The 13,656-nt window shown below is 38.7% G+C and overlaps 2 protein-coding genes and 1 pseudogene across 10 annotated transcripts in view; 1 reads left to right on the top strand and 2 right to left on the bottom strand.

Moving 5' to 3' along the window:
* Positions 1-3,376, bottom strand: part of RNF111 (ring finger protein 111) — a 121,891-nt gene extending 118,515 nt beyond the window's left edge. Inside the window, exon 1 of the mRNA XM_073877088.1 lies at positions 3,229-3,376. The gene's annotated coding sequence lies outside the window, so the exon portion shown is untranslated. The remainder of the gene's footprint in view (positions 1-3,228) is intronic.
* LOC112832848 (ATP synthase peripheral stalk subunit d, mitochondrial pseudogene) overlaps positions 1-13,656 on the bottom strand; it is a 407,341-nt pseudogene that overhangs the window by 237,829 nt on the left and 155,856 nt on the right.
* Positions 4,054-13,656, top strand: part of SLTM (SAFB like transcription modulator) — a 42,688-nt gene continuing 33,085 nt past the window's right edge. For 6 of the 9 annotated variants that reach the window (XM_025883667.2, XM_025883663.2, XM_025883660.2 and 3 more), the window contains exons 1-2: positions 4,057-4,325; positions 5,275-5,362. In XM_025883667.2, the coding sequence (XP_025739452.1) occupies positions 4,164-4,325; positions 5,275-5,362 (250 nt within the window). In that variant the 5' untranslated portion in view covers positions 4,057-4,163. Of the gene's footprint in view, positions 4,326-5,274; positions 5,363-13,656 lie in introns of all 9 variants that reach the window. The other 3 variants (XM_025883661.2, XM_025883659.2, XM_073877085.1) reach the window with 2 other exon arrangements.

Raw genomic sequence — 13,656 nt, 5'->3', positions numbered from 1 at the left:
TACATGCCCTCCTTAATACCCATCACCAGCCTAACCCATCCCCCCACCCCCCTCCCCTCTAGAACCTTCAGTTTGTTTCTCAGTCCATAGTCACTCATGGTTCATCTCCCCCTATTGTGAAATTCTTAACACATCTCTCACAGTAATTAATATAACAAGACACAGAAAATAAGAAAGGAAAGGTATGAACTTTCTATTTTGTCAAGCATTTTTATTATTTTTATTTTTTTATTATTTTTTTATTTTTTAAAGATTTTATTTATTTATTTGAGAGAGAGAGAATGAGAGATAGAGAGCACGAGAGGGAAGAGGGTCAGAGGGAGAAGCAGACTCCCTGCCGAGCAGGGAGCCCGATGTGGGACTCGATCCCGGGACTCCAGGATCATGACCTGAGCTGAAGGCAGTTGCTTAACCAACTGAGCCACCCAGGTGCCTGCATTTTTATTATTTTTAGAGGGGGCATTTATCTGATTTACCTCTTCTGTCATTACCAAGCTCTACACTTTCCATTAGGGGAAGGACGCGACATCTCAACGGCTGCCAATAGTAAATACCTGGGCCAACCAAAGATATTTCAAGATGAGAAAGTTTTTAAAGCCTATTAGAAAGTGAGGGTAGGGAACAATGATATTGAACAGGAAGATGGTAAGCAGAGACTAAGGTCTCAAAAAAAAAAAAAAAAAAAAAAAAACCGAACCGGAGTGAATAGTAGAAATTGGGGCTTAGCATTAGGAGGAAGGTAGAAAATTCTCTTTGGGAATGCAAATAAACTTTGGTGGAAAACAAGACACTGTAACAAAAAAAAAATGCAATGGATTTGAAATCATCCTGGATCTTCCTTTTACTAACTCTATACTCTTGGACCAGTTATTGACATTTTGAACCTCAGGTTTCTTGTCCATAAAATAAAGATCATTCTATCTAACCCGATAAGGGTTAAATTTTCCTATTATAGGCTCTCAGAGCACTGTGTCTATTTTCCTTCAAGCAATTTATTACTCAGAGTCTACATTGTGTTAGGAGCCCACACAATGGTGAACAAAATAGATCAGGTTTATCATTATCTTCCTAGAACCTGGCAAGCCTAGCAGATAGTAAATATTCAACAGATATTTCTTAAACGATGAGCTTATATAAAAACAAAAACAAAGCCCATAATGAATGCAAAAGTATTCAGTAAATGGCAAGAGGCTTTCTACAATAAAACACAGGTTATTATTACTTTTTAAGTAGTGTTCTTGATGCAGGAAAACAGGAAAAAATATCATACTAAAGAAACATCCGTTTAAAGGTGAATTACTGGGGTGCCTCAGTGGCTCAGTCGGTTAAGTGTCTGCCTTTGGCTCAGGTCATGATCTCAGGGTCCTGGGATCCAGCCCCGCATCAGGCTCCCTGCTCCTCAGGAAGCCTACTCCCTCTCCCACTTCCCCTGCCTGTGTTCCCCCTCTCACTGTGTCTCTCTCTGTCAAATAAATAAATACTTTTGGGGCGTCTGGGTGGCTCAGTCAGTTAAGTGTCTGCTTTCGGCTCAGGTCATGATCTCAGGATCTAGGGATCGAGCCCCACATCGGGGTCCCTGCTCAGCGGGAAGTGTGCTTTTCCCTCTCCCTCTCCCACTCCCCCGCTTGTGCCTTCTTTCTTCCTCTAATAAATAAAATCTTTAAAATAAATAAATAAATAAATAAATAAAATCTTTAAAAAAAATAAAGGTGAATTACTTAGATAAGTAATTTCAAAAACCAAAAATCATAGGTTAACTGACAAAATCAAATATTCTAGATGTTAAGTGAAAAAATATTTTTTCCTCCATTTTATTTTCTATCACAAAAAATTAGATTTATGTATTATGTATAGCTTCAAACTTATAAAAATAATTTAAACAGTATACAATTAACAACCTTATGCCCTTCATCTAGATTTCCTAATTATTAAAATTTTTGCCACATTTGTTTCCTCAATTATTAACATTTTGCTACACTTACTTTAGTGATTTGTAACATATTGCCACATTTGTTCTCCCCATCCAAGCCATTTGAAAGTAAATTGCAGACAGAAAGATACTTCACTTCTAAGAACCTCAGCAAGTATGTCCTAAGAACCAAGACACAACATTCCAGATATTTAACACCAGTACAATAATGCAATCTAATTTACAGTCAAATTTTCCAATTGTCTCAAATTTCCCAATTGTTCATTTAGTAGCTTTTTGGGATCCAGAATCCAAACAACAATCACACAAAATTTAGTTTTCAATCCCTTTAGTGATCTTTATTTCAGAACTGCTCTACTACTTTTACTTTTATGATACTGCTTTTTTTGCAGAATCTAGAGCTTTTATTTTGTTGAATGCCCTACAATTGTCTGATTGTTTTCTCATGATGAGATTTGGGTTAAATATTCTTGGCATTTTGGCAGGTGATGTGTCCTTCTCAAGTGCATCAGATCAAAAGGCACAGATCTCCTTTTTAAAGATAACTCCATTATCAAATTTTTTCTTAAGATAAAGAAAAACTCATTCACTTTAACTATCACATTAGTTTTTGGTTAGTACAACTGTTCTTTACAAGTATTCACACGTATTCACAAAGGTGGGCCAGTGTGCACTAGTGGACACAACGCAGGTGGCATAGTGGGAAAGACACTGGAATGAGATCTTAGGTTCAGTGTCAATTTGGCCAATAATTAGTTGTGGGTCCCTAGATAAATTTCTAAAAATCTTCATTGAGAGAGAGATAAGAGGACTGCGCCATATTTCTAAAGATCCTTTGAATTCTAAAATTCTATTGACTGCGAACGAAGTTATAGTAGAGACAGAGCTGGACTTGGAATCAGGAGACCTGGATTTGAGCACCGGTTCTGCCACATACCAGCTATGTGAACATGCACAAGCCATTTAATCTCTCTAAGCCTCGCATAGATTTACCCCACAGAGTTCAGAAGGATTAAGAGGGTTATTGCATGTCAAAGCACATTATAAACTGTAAAGAACTACCAGAATGTCAAGTATTATTTCATTATGTCCAGTTTTTCTTCTTTTGATCTAATTAGTCAATCAGAAAAAACGACATAAAGGGAGACAGACCTCATCAATTTAAATTTTAAACCAGAAAATGACAGTATAATTAATTGTGCGTCATAATCAGTGTATGGAATTTTTAGAATAGTTTTATTCCATAAATGCTTGTGCTTCGTAAATAATGCTGACTAAAGTTACGAATAGGTACTCACTTGTACAGGCCGGTCCTTCCTAAGAAGATGGTGATTGTTCTTGGGATCCCAAATTTTGCGGGGGCAAAACAGTGAACACAGTGTATGAAAATGGTAACAAGTACTTAGAAACTTCCTCATTCAGCGATCAATTTCGTGTTGCGCCTCCAGGTCCACCGGAGGGGTTGGCAAACTGAGGCCAACGCAGAGGGGAAGTTGTCCTGGTTTTCCAGCGAGCGGGGACAGCCCTGGGATAAACTAAGCCTCTTTGGGCTGAAGGTATGTTTTCCCCTGAGCCAGCTAGTGGGACCTATCACCCAGGCCAGACCTTTATATTCTTATAACTCTTAGAGCCCTTTATATTCTTTATTTTCTAAAACTGCCCTACGGTTTCTTTCTGGCCTTTTGATTGGAACTCGGAGAACCTAGTTCGCTAGTGCACATTGGCCACATTTTTTTCGATTATTCAGCAGGACTGATAAAATATCTCCCTGGAAGAGGTTCAAGGCGCGCACACGCTCCTCGGTTTGTGTTGAGCAATGCACGAACTATCTATGCCGTGAAGTGCCTGACACCGTTGTTGCTCAAGACTCCAGACTGCCAGGAAATGGCTAACGAAGCAGCAGGAGAACGGCGGCGCAGCGAACGTTGGTGCGGTTGGACGTGCCTGACCTCCCAGCCCACGCAAGGGGTCGCGCCGCCCAGGTGGCCACGGCCGGCTCCGCGGAGCGCGCCGGGCGCCGTCCCCCGCGCCCCAGTGCGCACGCGCGCCCGTCATCCGGGTGCTGGCTGCGGCTGCAGGTTGCGCTGGGGTGGCGGACAGGGGGCGGGGCCAGCGGCTCATTGTGCGCAGCGCTGCGCGGCGCCGGCGGCCGCCGAGGCCTGGGTCGAAGTTGGCGCTGCTGCCGCCGCCCTGCAGCCCACTCGCTGCCTCGGCAGCGCGCTGCTCTTCTAAAATGGCTGCCGCTACCGGTGCTGTGGCACCTTCGGCCGCCTCGGGTCAGGCGGAAGGTAAAAAGATCACTGATCTGCGGGTCATCGATCTCAAGTCCGAGCTGAAGCGGCGGAACTTAGACATCACCGGAGTGAAGACTGTGCTCGTTTCCCGACTCAAGCAGGTGAGGCCCGGCGAGGTCCGGGAAGGGGAGCTTAGGCCGCGCCTCGGAGCCCCCACTTCCGCCGCAGCCCCCGGCCGCCCGCAGCAGCCAGGGCCCGTGGGGCTGCGCGGTGGGGAGGCCCCGGGCGGCGCCCGCGCGCGCGAGGAGGGTGAGGACCCTCCCGCGGCGCCTCCGCCCCCGCGAGCCTAGCTGGGCCTGCGAGGGGCCCGCGAGCCGCCCGGGACTGGCCGTCGCAGCCGAGCGCGCCCCTGCCTCCCACGGGACGTCCCCGCCAGGCTGCGAGGGCTGCCCACGGCCGGCGCGGCCTCCCAAGGGCGATCGTGGAGACCCGGGAGGCGCTCGGTCCCCAGTCTTTAGCGGTGGTGAGCGCGTGCATTTCTTGGCCTCGGAGGGACTGGTTACTTTGGTGACTTCTGCGAAGTTACCGTTTAATTGTGCCCAACCGTTTCCTCCCCATCTTGAGGGGGAATTGGTAGTGGGAGTTGAGGGGTGGGTAAGAGAGAGGGTTTGTTTTCCGTTTTTGCATCAGAGCAGTAATCTGCTTTTTCATCCCTGATTATCTTTCTGGTTTATTTGAGTGAGCGTTGGAATTGTAGTAGAGAAGAAATAAGTCTGCATTCTAGAAATCAGGAAAACTCTTTATTTACTTTCATAGCTAGCAACTTTTCTGCAGTTGAGAATATTTACTTTTGTTCGGTATGATATTATGCGATATTTAATTATCTCGACTCGGTAGAATTTAAAACTCCATGTGATTTTCATACCTAATGATATTTCCCCGTGAAAGTTTCTCTCACTCGTGTAGTTTAATTGCTCTTTTTGAAGTCGGTTTATGAAATGACTGGCAATTCTAATGTCTCGAGGCTTGAGGTTTGCTAATTTTTTTTTCGTTTTTATAAAATAAGTTTAGATAGATTGTGTAGCATATTAACTTCTCTTTCTAATGTAGGCTATTGAAGAGGAAGGAGGCGATCCAGATAATATTGAATTAACTGTTTCAACTGATACTCCAAACAAGAAACCAACCAAAGGCAAAGGTTGTTACGAGTTATGAACATATTTTAAAATATATTTTGGTTATATAACTTGCCTCTGCTCTTGTGCCACTTGCCCTGTTTATATAGTGCTACTCTTTGCTATTTCCCTCTGGCACTCTGCCTTCTTGGGTCAAGGAAGAAAAGTTACTGTTGCCAGGCTCTGGGTAACTTGTAGCCCTTAAGATTTGGCTGAAGCTCACCTGAAAGAGACCAGTTCTTTATTGCTTACAAAAAAAATCACAAAGTACAGTTTCATAATGTTTCTTCCTTCATAGAGTGAAGACCTGAAGAATAAAATACAGTTTAATACATGTCTACCTTGCCCCACAATTGGCAGAGTATTGATGGAATTCCTTCCAAATCTTTCACCTTGGCTCCTGCTGTTTTTTCTCGTATATTAAAGTTTTATAACCTTTATAAACGTTTAGTATTTTGTTTGACTTGGTGAACTTAATTTCCATTTATGCTATTATACATTCTAATTTTCAGTGAAATTCAAAAAGACCTCACCAATCATACTAACAAGGTAGGGAAAATCCATGATTAATTTAGCTTTAAAAAAATTATAGGGATATGTTAAAGATTTTAATTTTATAACTTTTAAACTAGGCCAGAATAAAAATATTTCCAAGATATGGTGATTTAATGAATAAGGAAAAATGGTTTTAAATTAACATTTTGACAGTACAAATGGGACTTAGATATTTTTTTAAATGTTCTGGTAATTGAAGTCTTTACTTGAATAATTATAAATTTTTCCCACCCTCTCATAAGGACAGTGGCAGAGGGTGGACATGATGTGGGTATCTGGATCCTGGTACCCATTTACAAGTTCCATGTAGAGTGTATCATGGACAGCTGGAGAATTTTTAAAAATCTAACTTTCCTTACTACTTTAATTATCCAAATACTGCTCTGTCTGCCGTGGACCAGATTGATTGTAACTAGGTAAAATGATTGAATGGATTAACCTTGAAAAGATGGGAATATTTATTAACATTTGATCCTAAGCAATCTGTAGGTATTAGGACCAGGCAGATCTTGATGCCATTTCACCATTTGAGTCTTCAGAGGTTTGCAAGAGTCCGCCTTTTGTGCCAAAGGAAATTGAACAGGGCTAAGGAGTATTTCCTGGGTAGGATGGGAATGACAGAGGTGGAAATGGAGTTTGGAGGAAAAACAAAGTTACCTTGAAGATCTGTGTCTTTTAATGTAACTCTGACTCAGTGTATCACTTTGAGATACATTTCCCTGTGTTGAGAGAAGCTTGTGCTGAGAAGCCTATGCTGACAAACCAGAGGCTATTTCAAAATGAAGCATAGAAATTTTGGAAATAAATATATCAGAAATTAACCATTTCTTCTAGTGATTTTGATTCATGTCATTTATTTAGCACATTGAGATAGTTTAACAGATGCTGTGTATTAATCATAGTTCCAGATTATTCAAGCTGATTATCGATTTTAGCATTGAAAGTAAACCTCATCTGATACAGTCACTCTCACCTATTTTTAATTTCTGTCTCTTTTTCAGTTATTAGGAACTTCATTTGTCTTACCCTTAGAAATAATTTCAGCAACATAAAATTTTAAGAAGTTGTTCTTTTCTTTATATATAATGTGTGTGTATATATATAATCAGTTTTTTAATTTTTTTCTTTTATATGGATTATTAGGATACTTGAACTTTAATTTTTCCATAACACTGATACTAAGGTGTCTTGTGGTCTTTAGTTAGAAGTTGTAACATTTAATCATTTGTCGGTAGCAGACTACTATTGAGTACTTCATGAGACTCCTTCTAGGACATGCACGATAAATAGCTCTTGTCTCCTGAAATTCCATTTATCATTGTTCTGAAAATTCTATGAATTACAAAGAACATGCTGTAAATCCCAAACTGAGAACCTGGTTTGAATTAACATGCAATTAAAGATGCTTATACGTAAGATTATTTTAAATTAAGTTTAAAAATAATGTTAAAAAATAAAAATTATAAAAATAGTAAAAATGAAATTTGAATATGGAAATTTAAAAATAACAATAAATTTTAAAATCAAGGATTCAAGAAATTAAATATTATTTTAATGTGATGTCAGTTTTTTTGTGTAATTGCTGAATTACTACATTCCAAATCTTATTTTACTCAACAGTATCGACCTTGAAAATAACTTCATCTTGGTCATACCACCTTTCCTTCAGTGGTCTGTTTCCTTTTTTTGTAAAATTGGAATTTTTACTAGATCATCTGTAGGACGCTTAGTTCTGAAATTTAATGATTATATATGGTCGGGAGTCAGAAGAAAAATGCTTTCTGTTCAACTAAAATGGATGTATAAGGAAGGAACTGTAAAACTCATAGGTGCTCAGTCAGTATAAATATTCTTTAGGACAGATTATTAGAAAAGGAAAACAAAGAAAGGGATTACTTAGAGGTAGTCATGTTGACATCAGCAAGATAGGGCATATAATAGCTTGTCAGGAAGATAAATAATTCTTATGGTAATCTTAAGGTATCAGGTAAAAGTTACGTGATGTTAAGAAAGCAAGAGAGAAGCTTAATGGGTCTGGATAAATTACTTAGGTGAAATATTAAGCTTATTCTCTTATAAATGCAGGGTCACTATTTCTTTAAAAAATTTATGTTACAGTATTTGTGTTTAGAGTAGAGGAAAAGGGATCTGTATTCTTAACTATATTTTAGAATATTTTTAAAACAAATTTGTGCTTATAATGTTGATAGTGTTATAGTTCTAATATTGTTTATAAAATCTGTTTGCATGCGGTTAATATGGTGAAACACTTTGTAGCTTATATTGGTTGTCTCTTCTGAGTCTTTTTACAACTTTCTTTGCTGTGAACTTTTTAATAAGTAACACAGAAGAAAGCTATACCGGGAAGATTTACTGTTTTGGGTGTGTGTTAAGAAAGCAGTTAAACAGGTAGAGCTAACTCCTCATTAACTTGTTTTAGAGATTATAGATTTAAGATTTCTTTTGCTTTACCTGATGATGGCATATCATATTCTTTTGATTTTCAACCTTTAGAGTCACCTGTAAACTTCAGCAAAAGTTATTTTATGTGGTTAATCAGTATAGTATTCGGAATTACATGTAACGCAGTACTTAATGATGTTGAAATGTGCAATACATGCAAGCTTAGTAAGGGTCAAACCACTACATGAAATCTGATTTTTTTCCTCCTGTAGGAACAAGTATAATTTGGGGTTATAGGTTTATCCAAATATCTAACGCCTAATTTTATGTGGAAAATACCTCTGACAATGTAATTAATTGTATATTTACTGTATAAAGCTTCCTAAAATTTGTGTCTGATAAGGATATAGTAAACCACATAAAATGCATTTAACATAATAATACATTATTTTAGTGGACTTTAATTCTTGCCTTTTTTTTTTTTTTAACTGCAGTATGTTTGGGTGTTAAGGAAACTAATCAGAATTGTGGCATTGAGAAGAGCTCTGGGGACAGAATTGTCATAAATATTTTTGGATACCCACTAGGCTAGAAAGTTTGTGAGGGTAAGGACATAGTCTTTTGTTTACATTAGTCTCTGTAATGCTTAGCACAGTGCTAGGCACGTATTAGGTACTCAGAAAATATTTGTTGAATGAATCCTGAGGGCCATATGATGGCTTTCTTAACTGCTTTTAAAAATACATCTTTTGGTGCTTATTTTAATTGCCTATTTCTTTGTTGGAAGCTCGTATATCAGAGATTAATAGTCTTATCTTCTAGAGTACCTTTCTCAGTGGCACTTGTGGCTCCTCCTTAGGCACCGATGTGTAAAGCATCCTTACTCTTAGAACACGGAACACGTGAATCATTGCAACATCCTTTTATTCCTTACCACTTTGTTGCTGGGTTGGAAATCCTCATAACTTTTGCTGGAATATTATCCAGCCTCATTTTCACATCACCAAATCAGACCTTTCACCTCTGCTATTAAAACCTGAAGCTTGTTTTCTGCAGTTTATCTGGTGGAGTATATTTATCATCAAAGCACTCATACTTTTTTCAGCTGTTTTATTGTGTCAAATGTGGTGTGTGTCAGGGTAGGGAAAATTTTCTAGTACTTTAAGACAGTGCGCTTCTCCCAAGTTAGTCCTCTTCTAGGCTCTCTGAATTAGGAGCAGAGGGCTTCAGACTATTACCTCTTCCACAAACTCATGTAAAATAAGGTATGAATTGTCCAGGAATTAGGGGAAAAAGAAATATTAGTTGGTGGCATCAGAAATGACTTTAATGAAGAGGGTGAAAAATGGTTTAGGGTATAAGAGTGGAATTTACTGGTTAATTAATCAACTATGCTATAGTTCTCACATATATGTCATATAAAAGGGCCTCAAGGTTCTGCAGTTCTAGGAGTTAACTACTCACATTCTGAACTCCACAGCCTGAATTGGTCTTACATAGCAGATCTGGTACCCTGGAATAGTAGTTTGCATGATGGCTTTACAATGTTGTTTCCAGATTATAAAAGGGAAATACGTTCATTAAAAAAATTCATAATCCAGAAAGGCACTAAAAGGTGAAAATTGCCTGTAATTCCATCACCCTGAATCTATCACGTGTTATTTGTTGATCTAAGTTGTATATGTACATGTGCATGTACTCACAGGAGATTTATGTTTATGGATTTTTTTTTCCCTTTTCAACAACTAAAACAAGGTTCACATCATACATGGTGTTTTGTTAAAGGCAGATAGAATTGAAATTTTCTCTAGTCTGGAGAAGCTGAAAACAATAATCTTCCTTGTACTTTCTTTTCATTCTAGCCTCTTAGTTATTTATGCTCAGTCATCCTAGTGATTCTCTATGGTAGAGTCACTTGAGTTCTTAAAAATACAGGTACCAGGCTCCTGTCTCCCCAGAGGTTTGGTTTTGGCTGCTCTGTTGGGGGCACAGGCTTCATTATTTTCTAACAGTTCCCCAGGTGATTCTCACGCAGGTAGAGTTAAGAACCACTGACAGCTCTAGACTAGAGCTTGAAGCTTGGCATCATTTTCATTCATTTCTTTCTGCCTGTTAGTTTGCAAATTGTTTCGTATACTTCACATTTTCCAAAAAACTTTCACATTGCTTTATTTGATTCTGACAATGAGGCTTAGGGTCAGCTGGTAGTATTTTCTTTCTGTTGATGGAATAGAAGAATAACCTGTTAAAAACTGAGTTACAGTTTTGCTGCCTTTTAAATTAAAATCTTGTGTGTACACGTGTGCATGTATTTTGTGTGTGTGTGTCTTTGTTGGGTTTGGTTATCTTTAGACAACAAAGTTAACAGATTTTTTGAAATATACTTTTGGGGGGTGCCTGGGTGGCTCAGTCGTTAAGCGTTTGCCTTCAGGGCACCTGGGTGGCTCAGATGGTTAAGCGTCTGCCTTCGGCTCAGGGCGTGATCCCACAGTCCTTGGATTGAGTCCCGCATCGGGCTCCCTGCTCCTTGGGAGCCTGCTTCTCCCTCTGCTTCTCTCTCTCTCTCATGAATAAATAAATAAAATCTTAAAATAAAAAAAAGGTGTCTGCCTTCAGCTCAGGTCATGATCCCAGGGCCCTGGGATCGAGCCCCGCATCGGGCTCCCTGCTCAGTGGGGAGCCTGCTTCTCCCTCTCCCACTCCCTCTGCTTGTGTTCCCTCTCTCTCTGTATCTCTCTCTGTCAAATAAATAAAATCTTTAAAAAATAAAAAAATATATACTGTTGGTATTTTCTAGATTTACTATAATGAGTGTGAATTATCTGCAGTAGATTTTAAAAAATAATAAAATGATCTATTGGATGATTGCAATGTTTAAGACAACATACAAGGTCATTTAGAAAGATTTCAGTAGTAAAACATCAGTTTAATAGAAGAGATGCTAAAACCACATGCAGTTGTATGCAGACAACACAAAGCATAGTCTGATTATTTTAAGATACTGCATGCAATTGGGGAGAGGTTGTTGCTGGAAACATTCATGTTCAATTTGGCTTATATTCTGAATCTCTCCCCCGCCCCCCTTCTCAAACAGCAATTTTTTTTGTTATTACTATTTTTTAAATTTAATTTTATTATGTCACCATACATTACATCATTAGTTTTTGATGTAGTGTTCCATAATTCATTGTTTGTGTATAACACCCAGTGCTCCATTCAATACATGCCCTCTTTAATACCCATCACCAGGCTAACCCATCCCCCCACCCCCTCCCCTCTAGAACCCTCAGTTTGTTTCTCAGAATCCATAGTCTCTCATGGTTCGTCTCCCCCTCCGATTTCCCCTTCATTTTTCCCTTCCTACTGTCTTCTTTTTTTTTTTTTTAACATATAATGTATTGTCAAACAGCAATTTTATGACTAAACATTTTCTACATTTTATAGCTTTGTAAACGTTTATGGGAAAGAGTTAATCAAGTCACAAAGTTTTTGGGCAAAATTACTTTAAATCTACTTTTTGAGTGGAGTTTTTTGTTTTGTTTTTGTTTTGGATGTATTTCTGAACTTGAAAAGGAAAATTGCAAATCCTTAGAAGGACCTTTTGCCTTTGGAGGAGAAAACCAGTTTATGACCTAGCATCCTTTATTCATAATTCTGAAATACAAAAGTTCTGAAAGTTGAAAATTTTGTCTTAAGTTTGTTGGCAAAAGTGAAGCTATTTATGGTCTTGATTTATTTATAGTCTTGATTTATCTCATTTGGCATGAATATGCATGTTTCATTGCACAAATACTTCTGTGATTGAGAGACCCTGTTCCAGAAGCCACTGGGAAATTTAGATTAATAAGTGGTGTATATACTGTCATACTCTTCTAAAATCTGAAAATTCTGAATTATCTTTAATTCTAAAAATTAAATACTTGTGGACCTGTACACATTTATGTTGCATAAATAAGGAAGTGTTTCTAGCATCATCTTCCTTAGGTGTATACATTTTTGCTTTGCCATTTTACTTTAGACCCTAAAATCACGCAAAGAGTATTGCAGTATTTTTATGTGGAGTTATGTAATTTCAAAAATAGCCATGTGTTACTACTGTGATAATTTAAAATGTGATAAGTTAGTTTTGCTTCCATTTGTATTTTGTTATTCAGACTATCTTTACTGCTCAGTTTATTTTCTAGTTTTGTTTCTCAAAGCATTAAAATTGGGCTTCAGGGGTGACTGGCTGGTTCAGTTGGTGGAACGTGCGACTCTTGATCTCAGTGTTGTGGGTTCGAGCCCCATGTCGTATGTAGATGTTGCTTAAAAATTAAAAAAAAAAAAAGCTTCGGTTACATTAAACTTTTTTTTTTTTTTAAAGATTTTATTTATTTAATTGACAGAGAGAGACAGAGAGAGAGGGAACACAAGCGGGGGGAGTGGGAGAGGGAGAAGCAGGCTTCCCGCCGAGCAGGGAGCCCAATGCGGGGCTCGATCCCAGGACCCTGGGACCGTGACCGGAGCTGAAGGCAGTTGCTTAACCAACTGAGCCACCCAGGCGCCCCTGGTTACATTAAACTTTTAAGTTAGCGCCCTCATCCTGGTTGTACCACTTTCCTTTGCACCAATTCACATTTCTGTGGCACATGCCTGAGTCCTTGAAGGACTGAAGATTAGTTGATTAGTTTGCTATAGGAGTTTTGATAGCACAGGCTTAAATGGGAGCTGGAAATAGAAATGGTTACTGACTGTACAAAAAAGAGCCAAAGGTGGTTGGTGGTGTTTGTTGGAGTTTAAGGGGGATTTGGTTTTTCTTTTAAGTTATTTCTCATTTGTGACATACGTTAGGAATCCATGGAGGTACTCTAGCATCATTGACGTTGGGAGTTTACAGACTTTACTGAGAGGATGGGGCTGCACATGGTGCTAGTTTGGCTGGCATGTCACCTCTGCTTGTCCCATTGAGGGCTGAATAGAAATCCAGACCTTGTTATATCCAACCTAGGGACTTACTCCATTATCGTCAGGAAATCTCTCTGCTCATTATATAACGCTGTACTAGGTTCTGGGCTAGATGATGGTCATCAGAACTTTTTAAAACGTGAGTTATGTTTTATATGGGGGAAGGATGATACTTTTTTCATAAAAGAAGAAATTACAACATAGGTTCTAATTCAACAGGTGTAGAGTAAGCCCAAAGTTACAGATTATGAAAGCAGTCAAAAGCTAGAGTGTAAAATTTCAGGGTTTTTTTGTTTGTTTTTTGGAATGATCAAAGACGTCTTTATAAAGTTTGTTCATGACTTCATTCTAAATATGCAGAATAAAATATGGTGTCAGCTCATTCCTGAGACACCAACTAGAATTTTCTTATACT

This window comes from Callorhinus ursinus, unplaced genomic scaffold, assembly GCF_003265705.2.
Source record: "Callorhinus ursinus isolate GAN/ISIS: 27379988/994484 unplaced genomic scaffold, GSC_fseal_2.0 scaffold25, whole genome shotgun sequence".
Taxonomy (NCBI): Eukaryota; Metazoa; Chordata; class Mammalia; order Carnivora; family Otariidae; genus Callorhinus; species Callorhinus ursinus.
The sequence above is the reverse complement of the archived record's forward strand: the minus strand, read 5'-3'. Positions and strand labels throughout refer to the sequence as shown.